At 36.5% G+C, this 16267-nt stretch overlaps 1 protein-coding gene across 2 annotated transcripts in view; it reads right to left on the bottom strand.

Annotated features, from left to right (window-relative positions):
• LOC145247958 (coiled-coil domain-containing protein 180-like) overlaps positions 1-16267 on the bottom strand; it is a 314311-nt gene that overhangs the window by 230317 nt on the left and 67727 nt on the right. For both annotated transcript variants that reach the window (XM_080109604.1, XM_080109605.1), the window contains 3 exons: positions 15556-15644; positions 10736-10855; positions 5964-6137 (listed from right to left, as the gene is read on the bottom strand). In XM_080109604.1, the coding sequence (XP_079965730.1) occupies positions 5964-6137; positions 10736-10855; positions 15556-15644 (383 nt within the window). The remainder of the gene's footprint in view (positions 1-5963; positions 6138-10735; positions 10856-15555; positions 15645-16267) is intronic.

Here is a 16267-nt window from a genome sequence, read left to right as displayed (position 1 = left end):
CATAAACGACCTCATCAAATGCCCATTTATCCATTTATGTAGAGACAGTGTTCGACCTGCTTGTTTATTTACAATATTTACAAACAAACAAACAGCTTGCATTCACGCTAATTAAGCAGTAGGTGAAATCATTTTATGAAAGTGCTCTACTCAACGTGGGGGACTTTTTATATATATATATATATATATATATATATATATATATGTATTAAAATAAAATATGTATAAAATAGGTTTATAAGCCAAATTACAACACAACATTGTGAGAATAAACAATAAACAAATATTTATTTGTTTAAAATTAATATTTCGGAGATAGACTCCATCCTCAGAATTTTATGCATTTTTTCCTTTTTCTTTTATTTTTTTCCTTGCATGATGTTAATTTTAGGAAAAACAGTTAGTAAAGAATCCACGTGTTATCCGTCTGCTCTGTTATTTTAAAATGCCGGAAAAATATGCTTGTCACACGTGCTATGAAAGTCTGAGATGTACTTTCTGTGATAGAAGCGCTGTTTAAATTTAAAAAAAATATATATAAGATATGTTTATTAGCCAAACTTCAACGCAATATTATGAAAATAAATAAATATTTATTTGTATAAAATTAATATTTCGGAGATAGAATACATCCTCAGAATTTTATACATTTTTTCCTTTTTCTTATGTTGATGGAGTCTATCTCCGAAATATTAATTTTAAACAAATAAATACTTGTTTGTCGCACTGTTCTGGTTGTGTATGCTAGAGTAGAAATTGTAAGGGTGGCTATATATGCCTGAATTCATCATGTAATCATGTTGAAACAAAGAGAACTAGTAGCTGGTAATTTGATGCATTGGTGCCACCGTACTTATGGTCGTTTACTATGCGTGCTTGTGTTTAGAAGCGTACTAATTAAATCTTCACTTGGGAATATGTGGTAAGCTGTTATAAAAGTATCGTGAAAATGAATGAAAGGAAAGCAATTTAATACGACGATATGGCAAACACACGGTTTGTTTTCATGCTAGTCATATGCAAAGCCAGCCATGTTGGTACAAGGTTAGGTGTTCGTTTTTGACGATCTGCTATTCCTGAAAGTGAGTGTATGCAATCATAATGTATTTTGTGAGGTGGCAAGTTATCTATATATATAAAAGCGAATATGTATGTGTGTATGTATGTTTGCTTTTCCTCGATGTCCACGAAAGGCTTCTTTCAAAGAAGCGCTTGCTCGGTTCACAACTTCTTAAAACTTTTTATATCATCTATAAATTGTAATATCTATGAATTATCTACGGAGCTCCCCTGTCTATTTAATTAGATTGACTTTCAAACGTTAATTATTCCACATTTCCCGCATCGGCACGCGTTACATTCGGTTTTCGGTATAAAAAAAGCGAACCTTGACTCTAATCACAGGCTCAGAGCCAGTTTGGTCAATGTCGACTTCGTCACATCAGACTTTAGCTTTCATTTCGCTCCTCCTAATAAACAGGGAGCGGCTTTTTAAAAACATTTATTCAAAACTGTCCCGCACAAAATCGTAACTGCTGAATACCTATCGCCGTCACGTCAATCAAAAAAACGCGCACCTGTTTTTTTTAAAACACTTTACTATTTTCCAACTGTGCGTCGTCAACGCTTCGGGTTTTTTTCACATACCCCGAAAAACACCCAGGCAACGCCGGGTACCCCTCGCTAGTTATTCCAATAAACGATTCAGAATAAGGGAACAATAAGTAATCGAAACTGTATTCGTAATTTATTTTATATAAAATGTCAATATGTGGAAAGGCAAATACTAAACCGGCTACATACAGAAAAATTAACAGAAAAAATAAAATGAAGCAATGAGTTTGGGTTACGGAAGTGGAGCCATTTGTATTGGAGTAAAAAGTCTTAGCTACTCTCTCAGTGGGATTATGTATTTGAGAGAGTATGTCCAACAGGAAAAAAATTAATAATAGTAAAGCAGGAACAAAATATATGTATTGAGAGTAGTAACTGTAAGTGGTGGACGTAAAAGTTGTGCACAGGAAGTGTTTATTTATAATCTTGTAATAAAGTGTCACCGGAAAAGTGATATCATTTTATTATAAATAGAGAAAGAGATAATGTATATTTAAAAAATTATTTTCGATAATAAATTTGTTAATTAAAATTAAACTTAAACAAAAGGTGATATTTATGCCGCGCCCTAAAGAGAGAGAAAGAGAGAGAGAGAGAGAGGGAGAGAGAGAGAGAGAGAGAGAGAGAGAGAGAGAGAGAGAGAGAGAGAGAGAGAGATATGGGTATATATGCTGATGACACCACACTCTATAACAGGCACAAAAAAAAACAAATGAATACATATCTGAGGAAATGGCAGAAACACTAGAGGATGGCCTCTAATCTGTAGTGAAATGGGGACAAACATGGATGGTCACATTCAATGCTGCTAAGACTAAACTTGTTTCTTTCAATAATTACAAGAAACCTTCTCTACCACCAATAGCAATGGCCAAAGATTCATTATCTGAAAGTACTTCTTTTAAACTCCTCGGCGTAACGTTCACAGGAAACATGAGCTGGAACAATTACATTGAGAGCATTGCCAGGACTGCTGCAAGGAAGGTAGTCTCTCTCTACCATGCTAGAAAGCTACTAATGCCCGAAAGTATCCTGTATCTCTATAAGGCAACCATTCGCCCATGTATGGAGTATTGTTGTCATATTTGGGCTGGTGCATCTGCTGCTAGTCTCTCACTCCTAGACAAGGTCCAAAAGAGAGTCTCCAACTTGATAGGTCCTGAACTGTCATCAGCCTCTGTCCCACCGACGAAATGTTGCATCCCTCTTTCTGTTCTACAAGTGTTTTAATGGTGAATGCTCTGACAAACTGCAAGCACTTGCGCCCCTATGGCGTAAATACCCTCGACAAACCCGACAAGCAGCTAAATCCCACCTCTACACAGTAAGAGATCCCTAGATGTAAGAGAACTTTCTACTCCAGTAGTTTCTTCCCCAGAACCACTAGACTTTGGAATTCCATTTTGGGTTTCTGCTTCCTCAACTGTACTGACATGCAGAAGTTCAAGTGTAACGTGAACCGACATCTTGCTGCCCAACTCCCTACATAGTATCCCAGTAGCTTATGTCCCTGATAGTAGCCCCTTACACCAAAGTGTCAATGTGCCTTGTTTGGGGTGAAAATGTAATAAAAGAAAAAAAGAAAAAGAAAAACAAAAAAAGAAAAAAGAAAAAGAAGAAAAGAAAAAGAAAAAAAAAGAAAAAGAGAATTAGAGAGAGAGAGAGAGAGAGAGAGAGAGAGAGAGAGAGAGAGAGAGAGAGAGTGTGTGAAGTTTTTACTGTGTAAAGGACACAGCACAAATTCAGGTTTGTCCTTCGTGACTTAAAAGCTGTTTTATTAGTAGAAACTTGAAACGCAAATAGTTGCAAGATTCGTTAGTAAAAGACGTTTTGTTTTTAATTTATGTTCATTTTCCCAGGGAAAAAACAACTCAAAAACAAAACGAGAAAGAAAAAAAAAAAAAAAAAAAAAAAAAAAAAAAGAAAGAGAAAGAATTCTATTTCATTTTCTTTTTCTCAGGCTTACCCATCGCCCTTTCTCTGTTTAGGTGATCAACTGCGTTCGCTTTGATTTGCATTAGGTAAAGCAAAAATCTAATATATAAACGGCTACATCTGTCGGTCTGTTTGTCTCCATATTTTCAAACTCTATCTCCTCCGAAACTATAAGTCGCAGAGCGGCGCTAGGAGTCTCAAATGATTGGCTTTTTTAATTGCCGTTTTTTTTTGTTTTTTTTTTTATGGGACTTTAGCTGGTTAAAATAGTTTTTAAGGGGTCAAAAATGGGTAAAAATTGAAAAAATCTTTAAACATTTTTATATCCATCTTAGTTTATTTTTAATTTTTAATCAGTTTATATATGTGTCACGTTGGTAGTGGTAACGTCACCAGCTTTGAATGCTTTGGTTTCGATTCTAGCCGAAGGTACCTAAATATATTTTTACTTTCGAAATCACGATTCTATAATAATACATACGAAATCTGGACGAATTAAAATTTCATATTTAAGCGTATTTTACACCCAGGCAAAACTATAAAAAGAACTGTGTGTGTGTGTGTGTGTGTGTGTGTGTGTGTGTGAGTTCATTTCTTATGGACTCGAAAACTGCTGGGCCGATTTTTATGAAATTTCACACAAGGGTACTTTATGTGCCTGGTTGTGTTCAATTATAAAAATGATATCAGGGAAACGAATGCCAACAATAATCATCCGATTCATACGAAATCAATGAATGATCTTCTTCTTCTTCTTCTTCTTCTTCTTCTACTACTACTACTACTACAACAACAACAACAACAACAACAACAACAACAACAACAACAACAGCAGCAGCAGCAACAACAACAGCAGCAGCAGCAACAACAACAGCAGCAGCAACAGCAGCAACAACAACAACAACAAAAAGAGGAAGGTGACGGTGGCTAAGTGGTTAATGACACGAACTGACAACCTGGGTGTACCAAGTTCAAATCCAGGTAATTCCACAGAAGCACTTTCACTTAAAAGCAACCTTCACATGGTTCATCCATTAAGTATCCAATATCCTTCTAGAAACAATTTTTCTTTTTTATTATTTAGAAGGTCACCATTTATCAAGGTCCGAAGGCCACTCAAAGATAATGGTTAAGTGTTAACAAAGACGTGCATAAATGCATACAAAATGACGTCACCAATAACGGAAAAAGACTATATGTTTGAGGCGTGGATGACGTTTGAGAACAGGTTTGAGATCACGTGAGAGAAGTAACGCGTGATGAGAAAATGAGGAAATAAATGCTGTTGTACAACAACAAAAAAAGCGAGTTGAAGTTCTTTCCTATTTTTGGTGTTGTGGTGTTAATGGCTGAATAAATGACGAGAAGGACACGGTAACAATTAAATAAATATGTATTTTTAAAAAAATTCATTATGAATGATGATGCTCTTCCTCCTCCTCCTCCACCACAACAACAACAACAACAACATTAGATTTTTTTTAATCCGATGTCTAAAAAAAGGGGGTGAAGGATGATAACTTAGGTACAAATATGAAGTTGTCTTGGTGTATTATCATATAGCTAACAATAGATAAGCACTGCCAAGACTAAGCTTCTTTCCTTTAACAATTACAAGAATCTTTCTCAACCACTCATAGCCATGACTAATAAGACCTTGTTTGAGAGTATTTTATTCAAGCTCCTCAGTTTAACGTTCACAGAGAACATGCAACAGTTACATAGAGGGTATTGCCAAAGCTGCTGCAAACAAGACGGGCTCTCTCTCTACTGTGCTAGAAAGTTATTTACGCCTGAGAGTATTCCTGTACCTCTACAAGGCTACCATTCGCCCATGTATGGAGTATTGTTGCCACATTTGGGCTGGTGCATCTGCTACTAGTCTCTCACTCCTGGATAGGATTCAAAACAGAGTCATCAACCTAATAGGTCCTGAACTGTCAGTTTGTCTTCAATCGTTGTCCCATCAACGAAATTTTGCATTCTTCTGGCTGTTTTACAAGTATTTTAATAGTAGGTGCTCTGACGAACTACAAGCCCTTGTATCCCCTTAACGTAAATACCTTGACAAATCAGACAAGCAACAAAATCCCACCCCTTCACAGTAGAGATCCCCAGATATAAGAAAGCCTTTTACTCAAATAGTTTCTTCCATGGGACTGCTAGACTTTGGAATTCCCTTCCGGGTTCCTGTTTTCCCAACTGTACTGACATGCAGAAGTTCAAGTGTAATGTAAACAGACATCTTGCTGCTCAACTCCCTACATAGTACCCCTGCAAATTATGTCCTAAATAGAAGCATCCTACATCAAAGTGGCCCTGTGCCTTGTTTGGGGTGAAAATGGAATTAAAAAAAAAGCATTATACCGATCTGGCATCGGATGGGAACTCCGATTCCAAAGTGAGGATGTTACCTGCGTTTGTTTATTGTGCCAGTTCCTGTGATCCTGTAGACATTCGTGGAGCATTTGCTCTTGTTTGGCCAACCCAGTCTCGTGAACTTGCCAAATTTCAGCCACTGATTCAAGATACGTACACATGTCCGTTATGAGCGCGTTAGTATGGGTGAATTCGTTGTCGATGTCACACTAAAAATAAAAAAATAAGGAACAAAAATAATAATTTCTTGTTTCTTTATTATGTAAAACAGGGGCCTCAAAACTACAGCTCGTGGGCCAGATCCGGCCTGCCTAATTTTTAATCCGGCCTGTAAAAATATTCAAGAAAATATTTGAAAAAATGGAAATGTGTGAAAAAAATGGAAATGTGTTTTTGTTTTTTGTCTAGAAAAATGATTAAAAAAGAATGAGGTTTTTGCTAAAAAGCGAAACAGTATAAAACACGTCCAGATCATTTTTTTTTTTTATATTAGCCCACATAGCTCTAAAAAGCCAGCAATATGACCCCACCTCCTGTGTTTGAACACTTTGGAGACCTCCTGATGCAGAACATTCAGTGCTTATTTAGCATTGCACTTATTAAAAAAAAAAAAAAATACAGAAAAATCTTTATGGTGTACGTAATCGTCACAGAACGAAGATGTCATATTCTGAAAGCCACGTAAATTGATTAAGTATTTTTTTTAATTATTTAACCAAGAAAATCAGATTTTATGACTAAGCAAGACGTAGTGTTTTGATTGGCCATCTATTATATAAATCTCACCTGCCTGTTAGTGTATGTGTATTCATGTACGTGTGTTTGTACGTCTCACTAAAACTTTCGATACATGCGACCAACACTGACAAAATTAGTATTGTTTGAAAGCTCAGTCTCTCGGCTGACAAATATCCAAAAATTATCCAAAAACACTAATTCTTTCACTCTCAACTAGGCTGTTTTTTGCAAGGGGTCACTTTTTTCACTGACATTTTTGTAAAGTCATCATACACCTTGCGATGAATAATCTTAAATTGAATGGTGGTGACGTTGTATGTCATGTTGGGTGCAGCGACAAAATGGTTTGCTTTTTTTCACTTCCTTTTCCTTTTAGTGTTACAGGTTTGAGCCTGCCTGCTTGCTTACGATTTTCTTTTTTTCTTTTTTTGTGCTCTCTGCTATTTCCATGTTTTTAGGGGGTTGGTTCATTTTCTTCTTCAAATATTGTTTTAGGGCTCCGTTGATCAGTACCCGTACCTCTCCTCACGGGGCACGCCAGGTACCCCCGCCAGTGATTTATAAATAAGAAGGAGACAACTCAATTGGAACTATCAAGATCAAAATCAGCCTTATAAAGGATACAATTTAGTATTAAAATCGCTAAAAATCGTAAATTTTGATTTTCTTAGTTAAAAAAACTACTATGTGACTTTTGGAATATGACATCTTAAAGATTTTTTTTGTATCATTTTTTTTAATAAGTGTGATCCTAAATAAGCACCAAATATTGCCACAATGATGGAAAATAAAAATTTAGTAACATAGCACGGACACATATATGCAAATGCTATGTTTTCTATTACAACAGAATCACATTGACCCACCAGTTCCCGTCAGATCACCAGAAGTTAAGCAACATTGAACCTGGTCAGTACTAAAATGGGTGACCATTTAGGAATTCCACATGCTGTATGTGCTCTCTGCTTATCTTGGCATTGTTTTCAATCGTCTTGGACTTCTCCTTGCCACTGGAACCAAGCAGTGCCAATTCAGGAGACGTGTGGTTGGATATTGCACAACCTTTGCTTCACAATGCAGCATGTGGCATCCATCAGCCTTCTAGGATGATGAGATGGTCCTCGTCATTCCAACGGACGAACATCCCATGTTTTAAAATCAATTTATTTATCACTATATTTATGTATAATCTAGTGTCCATGCTGCTTGACCAATAGTTACCAAACTTGGTGAAAATTTTGATCATAGGCTAACTCAGAACTGGTTTAACTTGGGGATATAGAGGTCATGGAAAAGGTGAAAGTATTACTTTTAGTAATGATTGTTGCAATATTTTTGATATAATAAAAAGTGTATGATTAAAGAACAATTGGAAGGTTCTACTTATAGACACTGGCGATATGAACTGACCAATCAAATGGATCCATGTTCTGCTAGCAACCAATCAGAAACTGGAATTGTCCATAAAAATATTAGATTTTTTAGTAATACACATAATTTTTCGTGCCCACATGAGAAAGATCTTTGATCTTTGCCTGCAAAATTATAAATTCCGAGACTTATACAGATCAGCTACCCACTGAATACTCTTTTTATCTCCAAGACTTGTACAAATTAGCTACCCATCGAAAATTCTTCTGAAGTTAAACATGGCTTTCTTCATAGAGACTTGTTAATTGGCTCATATTGTAGCCAATGAAGTACGGCATCTTATTGAACATTGACCTTGAAAGATTAAGAAGTCAAGGTTGAAACTTTGATGGGATTACAACCTCAGATTTTTCCAAATTTTATATGCAGATATTTTGATAACACTTTGATAACAGTAATAACCACGCAAAATAGAGAAGTAAGACACGGATAAGACTATGGCCTTACATTGTCATGCGGAGGTCAGGGTTAGGGTTAACGGACAGCTAGTTTAGTTATATTTCTAAACCTAATATCAAAGAGTTGTTTCTGTTTTTGAAATATCTTTTCCAATTGTTACATCTATATATCTATAAAAGTTAGAATGTGTGTGTGTGTGTGTGTGTATGAGGACACTTCTCAACCTATACACTCAATGCATTTTCGATTTGCAAACTTGAAATTTGATATATAAGGTATTCAGACAGGTGGGAAACTTTTTTAATTGGTTTTTATCCGAAAAAAAAAAAAGGGCTGTTAAGGGGTCAAAATAAAAAAAATTGTTATGCGGGAAGTCATCAGATTTTTATTTATTTGCTAACTGTTTCACGAAAGCGCATGCGTGAATGGTTCCCATTACAGATTCCTTATGTTAAGAATAAGTAGGTTTGAAAACACTTTTTAAAGATCGTGTCAACTAGACTAATGAACTGTATAGAAAAAACATAATACTCGCACGGACATTTCTCAGTTTCTTTCTGTTTTTTTCTTTACTTCATTTTTTTTTAAGGAATTTAATGTTATGCTTAATACTTACGGTATTTCTGTTAATAATGAATAAAGAATTCTGCATTAATTAAAATATAATATGTATACATATTACGACCGGGCAACGCCAGGCGGCCTGCTAGTTATAATATAAAGCACGCTAAATATATTTTGGGGAGAACAGGGAGGAGCAGGTTTAATAAGAAATTTTGTCATTACTATCTGGCACAACGTTGCCGCTATTGATCAAGGGAAGAGTCTACCAGGCATGTGCAGTGTGATTATGTATGTAAATGAAACTTGGTCAGTGAGGGTTGAGGATATGCGTTGCATGGATAGAAATGATACAAAAATGATAAGATGCAATGTGAATCTTAAAAACAAGCTTAGATATGATGACCTCAGAGGAAGATTAAATCTGTACAGCATAGGAAGATGTGTGCAGAGCAGGAGATTTAATTTGGTCACATTATAAAAAAATGTATGAGAAAGCGTGGTAGTAGAAGTAGAACAGTTGAGGTAACAGGGTCAGTTCACAGAAGAAGGACAAGGAAAAGATGGGGGAGATTGATAAAAATGGACTTGAGAGAAATAGAGAGAAATAGAGATAAATAAAGACCTGGCCAGAGATAAGTTAGTTTGGAAATCAATTTCTAAAAGCCATCCAATGAATGCCAGCTTGTAAAACGAACGTCAAGCTAAATATGATGATGACCATGGATATATAAGATGGACTTAAATCTAATGACCTCAGAGGAAGATTAAATCTGGGCAATGTAGGAAGATGTGTCTAGAACAGGATACTTGGTTGGTTTGGTCACATTAAAAAATGTACGAGAAAGCTTGGGTTAGCAGTTGTAGAACAGTTGAGGTAGCAGGGTCAGTTGGCAAGTAAAGGTCAAGGAAAACATGGAAGGAAGTGATGAGGATGGATTTGAAAAAAAGAGGGATAAATAAAGACCTGGCCAGAGATAGGTTATTTTGGAAATCAGTTTCGAAATGTCCTTCAATCCATGTTAACATGTAGAATGGACGTTAAACCAAATATGATGCTGGAAAATGGATGGGATGAGCTTAGATCTGATGACGATTACATCTGTACTGTATAAGGAGATGTATGCAGGACAGGAGATTTAGTTTAGTCACATTAGAAAAAATGTATGAGAAAGCTTGGATTAGTAGATATAGAATAGTTGAGGCAGCAGGGTTGGCAGGAAAAGCTCAAGAAAAACATGGACGGAAGTCATAAGGTTCGCTTTTAAGAGAAAGAGGGCTAAATAAAGACTCGGCCAGAGATTGGTTAGTTTGAAAATTAATTTCATCCAAAGTCGTCCAAAAACATGCTAATATGTAAAACGGACGTTAAACCAATGATGATGATGATGATGATGATGATGATGATGATGATGTGGTGGTGATGATGATGATGATGATGATGATGATGATGATGATGATGATGATGTGGTGATGATGGTATTGGTTATGATGTTGATAATGGTATTGGTGATGATGATGGTGGTGATGATGGTGGTGGTAGTGGTGATGGTGATGATCATGGTGATAGTGGCAATGGTGGTAGTGGTGATGATGGTGGTTGTGATGATGGTAATAATGGTGGTGGTAGTGGTGGTGGTGGTGGTAATGATGGTGATTTATCAGCACTGATACTAACCTTCAATTCAACCATGTTTTCATTGAAAGCAATATCATAGTCCTTGATGATAGGTAAGAATCTCTCCAACAGCTCGGACGCCATTTCAGGATCGCAAAATCGATTCATGATAAAAATGTTCTGAAAAACAAGTAGAACAATTTAATCAAGCATTTAGCCATTTTTATGATGTTGCAGTGCGTATGATGTATTATTTGGCTCTCATCTTGGATTTTATTCTCACAACGTTTCAGCTGATGTAGCCTCCCATTCTTCTAAAGGTTCATCCTGTCAAACTCAATAAATAATAATAATAGTAAAACTTCAGAATCAGTATGGAATTTCAACAGAACACTTTATTTATTTCATGGGGATAGCTTGTACAAGGACCCATGGTGAAACGGATAAAAGTGCTGAGTAATAATCAGTTCTAAGTTGTGAATAAGTTAAAATTCCTACTTGGTGATGGCTGACTACATCTAAAATAGTTAACATATTTTGCCATCAGAAAAGATTTCAATATCGGACAATTTTTCCTTCTAGTTTCTAAGTTTATGTGTGAATTTTTGTATGTTTAAAATTTAAAAAAAAAAGTTTTTATATCGTGTATATCTGTTTTTTTGGGTTTTTTTTTTGTATACATTTAATTATTTTCTGGGATTTGCATTCAAACACTACTTGTTCAATGGCAACTTTGTGATGAAGTGCAAAGTTCGTTCGAGAAGGTGCATGTATGGACACCCAGTAACACTAAAAACAAGAGCAATAAGAGAGGAATGTTTTAGATTAACACCAGTTCACAATTTCCGATTTCGAATATAGCAGCCATGATGCAGTGGATACGTTATGTTTTACCGAGATAGCCAGTTTCTTCATCAGACAGGTCTTGTCCGATGAGGTAGGTGCGTGGACACTTAGCAACTAAAAACAAGAACTGTCGTTCTTTACTTGCTTTCCCACGACGCCCGGGGTCGCTTTTTAATGGAAGGTGTTATATTGTGGTGGTGGTGGGAGTATCGGACAAGACGTTTGCGATAATGAATGGATAAGACAAGAGCTGATTTATCATATTCTTTATTTATGAAACGCCATTACAGGAAAATCAATAAAAAAAACTAAGGGCAATAACTCTTCTCTATTTCCGAGTTATAAAAGCAAACTAACTAACATAACAGAGAGAGAATCCAGCTCTCCCAAAAGGGAGAACTTTGGATCAAGATAAAAATTAAAATTGCCGTAGCCTAGAAGGAGTTCTCCTTCATTGACTGAAGACAGAAAAGATAAAAAAGGCAGATAGGTTCTGTAGCAACGAAGGTCCATTCATACTGATGGAGAGTGTGAAGCTGGCTTTAGGTTTACTTTTGGCAGCTTCGTTACTTTCCCTAACCCTCCTTTATTCCATCAGTTATTTTTCTGACAAAGGGGAAAGAACTGGTGTTTTCTGGGTGAGTTGTTGTTTTGAGTGGATCGCATGTGGAGATTTCCAATCCACTTGTAGTATTCGTCATCATTCAATCGGCAATCTATCCATCTCATTAACCTTTATCTTTGAGTTGTTTTTAGCCGTGATATGTAATAACTCAGTAAAAATAAAAACTATAAAACATAAATAAATAATAACATCATTTGTATTGCATTTTATGGTGAAAAGGGATCAACGAAAATACCAGTCAAAAAAAAAAAAAGACGATAGAGGAAGATGATAGACCTGTGCGAGGATTTTTTTTTCTCATTTATTATTTGTTATCTATTTTTTTTATCATTAATTTATTTTATATACATAATTACTTAATTTAATTTTGTTATCTATATTTTTATTTAAATATTGATTTACTTATTTCATTTATTTATTTTATTTAGTTGTTCAGTTTTCTTCTTTCTTTTTTATATACACGTGACTGAACTCAGAGAATGTGTGAGACGCAGCCATTGAACTTTTTGAATGCCACGTGAGCTATTGGGCTGTTGATCAAGGCGAGAGACGCTGAAATCATTAAACATCCAGTTTTGAGTCTATGTCTATTGAATACTTTAGTTAAATGCAATTCAGATAATAGGGCTTTAGATCAGTTAGAGAAGCCAATATGCAAAACCCCCGTCAAGAGGTAGGCCCTGAAACGGTGCATATTCTCTCCTGATGACCCAACATTATCTGTAAACTGGAATGGATTACTCCACAAGATACAAAAATGATAAACTTTATTATATACAAGTCTACAAGGAGAGGTAGTCTCCAAAATGGTGCCTATTCTTTCCTGGTTACCCGACATCATCTGTAGACCAGGATGAAATACCCTACAAGTTAAAACATCTGGATAATCTTGATTATATATGTAACATAGTACATATAAGCGTGTGGGAAAGTATCAGCAGCAGCAGAGAATTGCTGGTTTGCGAAGAGATTGGCAGCAGCAACAAAGCAGTAGCCATAAAGGCGCATATGCAAATTAGGAAGAGTGCGCAAGAAAAAGGGGGAAAAAAAAAGAAAAATACACCATGTGCTTGGGAGAGAAACAAAATGGATGTTGAAGAAAATGGACGTGCAAAGTCAAGGACGAGAATGATCTGGCTGTGACCAGCATACCATCAGAGGAAGGAGAAACACGTTCCAGGAAAATGAACATGTGGTAATGAGAGACCTTTTTTAAGTGATGCCGAAAGTAACGGCAATAAATGATTTTGTTGAGAAGAGAAAAATTTTGCCGACTCGGATTTTTATTTCTTTTGTTTGTAACGGCAAAATTACATACACATGTCTGCAAGGTAAGCGGCTTCTTCCAAACAACAATATCTTCTGTTACTCGCTTCATTGCGAGTTTCTGCTTCCGTCCTGGTACCAAATATTATCCTAACATTGATAGTGAGTTATTTCTACGCGATATGTACAGTATAATCATGTTGACAGATTCGTCAGATTGCTCAAAGTTAAGCAACATTAAGCCTGCTCAGTACTAAATCGGTGACTATTTGGGAGTACTAGGTGCTGCATGTGGAAGGTATCTCTCTTTATCCTCATATTGTTTCTAGTCATCTTGGACTTATCCATTGGAACCAAGTAATGCAGATTTTTTTTATTTTATTAATTATTCAATTTTCACTCCAAACAAGGCACAGTGCCACTTTGAAGTAGGGGGCTACTATTGGGGCCATAAGTTGCAGGGATATTATGAAGAGAGGTGGGCAGCAAGATGTCTGTTACCATTACTCTTGCATTTTTGCATGTAAGTACAGTTGGAAAAGCAGGATCCCTGAAGGGAGTTCCATAGTCTAGCAGTCCTGGGGAAGAAGCTATTATGTGCTTGGTTGGTTGGTTGTTTTTGTTTTACAGCATATCAACCTTTTAATGCCGAATCTAGTTATTTATTATCAGATTCTATTTAACCCATAGTTGAGACCCTAACAGGTACTACCACTCCGGGTCAGAGTGGACCTGGGAGCAATGGCAATTAAAGGGTGGCTCCACACTCCCCAAATCCTGCCAGGTGGGGCCTCACCATTGGATATAGTTTTAGGTCATATCCAGGACCTATGTGCTTGGGGATTGCGCATCCTTTGCTTTAAAATAGACTTCCTACACAGGCATTATTATATGGCTTATTCATCATCCCTTAAGACTGAACAATTCTCCTCTTTTTTAACATGCCCCATTTGGTAATCCCTCCTCAATTGGTGATTCGCATTACCACAAACAAATTTCCTAACCATCAAATGATGATTTCTTTTCTAATCTTTTTTTCTTTCTGATATTTTTTAAATTTCTAGTGCAAATGCGGAAGAATGAAAGCCTTTTTTTTTAATACTCCCACACACCCATGAAAATCCTCCTCTCTGTTGTAGACCTGAAGAACCCATCCTCTCTGCAGTGCACCCAGAGATTCACTTCCCCTCTGTTGCATGCCTGAGGAACCCCCTTCTCTTGTATGCCTGTTTTAGGCCTGAATATTCTACCCCCTCTATTGCGTGCCCAAAGATTTCCTCTCCTCTGTTGTGTGCCTGAAGAACCCTTTCTCTGTTGCCTACCTAAAGATCCCCCTCTCTGTTGTGTGCCTGAACATCCTCCCCTTGTCGTAGGTCTGAAGATTCCACTCCCCTCTGTTGTGCGCCCAGAGATTCCTCCCTCTGTTGTGCGCCTGAAGAACTCCCCTCTCTATTGCCCATCTGAAGATCCCCCTCTCTGTTGCGCGTTCGGAGATCCCTCCCTTCTGTTGCGTGCTTGGAAATCCCCCTCTGTCGCATGCTTGAAAATCCCCCACCTCTGTTGCATATCTGTAGTTCCCTCCCTCTGTAGTTCTGGTTGTGTATGCGATACCATTATAGAAAACGACCCTCTAAACGCTATTGTCCACATCTTAGTCATCTGTTGATGCCTTCACTGTTGGTGGCTAAAACTATCCCAATCTGTTCTGAGCCACAACCTGCCATCGACTGTCCCAAACTGAAAACTGCCATCAACTGTAGCAAAATCCCCCATCCTAAAACTGACTCTAAATATATTAACCTTGATTAATATGAACTGACTACTTTCATCTGTACTTGTGTTATCAGCCACTAACAGCTGGTTATTTGGAAACTGATCACCGACCAATATGCATCTACCTGTCTTGAGATTTAAAAAAAAAACGGCGGCTCCCCATCGTCTTTTTACTAACTTCACTTACTATATTCTTGTTTTGCTAATGAACTATTTCCTCTCGTTGTTATAGTTTTTTTTTTTCTTTTTTTTTTATGAATCACTTCCTTACACTCTGGGGGGGGGCGACCATAGGATCACAGTAACATTGACTTCCCTTTCTACGCTTTCAACAAATGTTTGTTAAGAAATAATACACAGGAAAACTCACCTTTGTCTCTTCTAGTTTATCCATGTATTTTCGAATATTTTCTTCGTGTGTTCTTTCAATCTCTAACACGTACGTTCCGGCTATTTCATCTGAAATACAAAAAAAACAAAACAACATTATTTTTGAGATGAGGATTAATTATTCGTATTATTTGGATTCTTTGGACTTCTCCCTCATCATGAGTGTCATTTTCACAATGTTTTGCTCGATGTAACCTCCGACCTTCTCCAGGTGTATCTTGTCAACTTATTGTTCACATTTCTAAATTTTTGCGATGATAATTGATTATTCGTATTCTTTGGATTCTTCAGACTACCATTCTCATCGAGAGTGTTATTTTCACAACGTTTCGGTCGACGTAACCTCTGACCTTCTTCAGTATAAAAATGTGGGTTGGTTATTATTTTTTATTTATTTAATTTTTTTTATAGAAATTACTCCAGACAAAGTATAATGCCACTTGATGTAAGGAGGTTAAAAAAAATGATTATCACAAACAGAGATGAAGACCGTAGTCTTGGAAAGACCAGAGTTATATCCGCAAAATTCCAAATGTAAAATTGCAAACATAATAAGGGCATTTAGTAAATTATGTAAAAGTTGGAACTTCATTTGGCTTTTTCCGTGTGTAGTCGGAATATTCAGTGTAGCTTAATCGCCATATATATTTTATGAATTACTAACTAGCTCTACCTACGTATTGAGCACTTTT

The sequence above is a fragment of the Euprymna scolopes genome, chromosome 26 (assembly GCF_053919585.1).
Source record: "Euprymna scolopes isolate OS-2025 chromosome 26, ASM5391958v1, whole genome shotgun sequence".
NCBI lineage: Eukaryota > Metazoa > Mollusca > Cephalopoda > Sepiida > Sepiolidae > Euprymna > Euprymna scolopes.
This window is presented reverse-complemented; position numbering and strand designations above follow the sequence as displayed.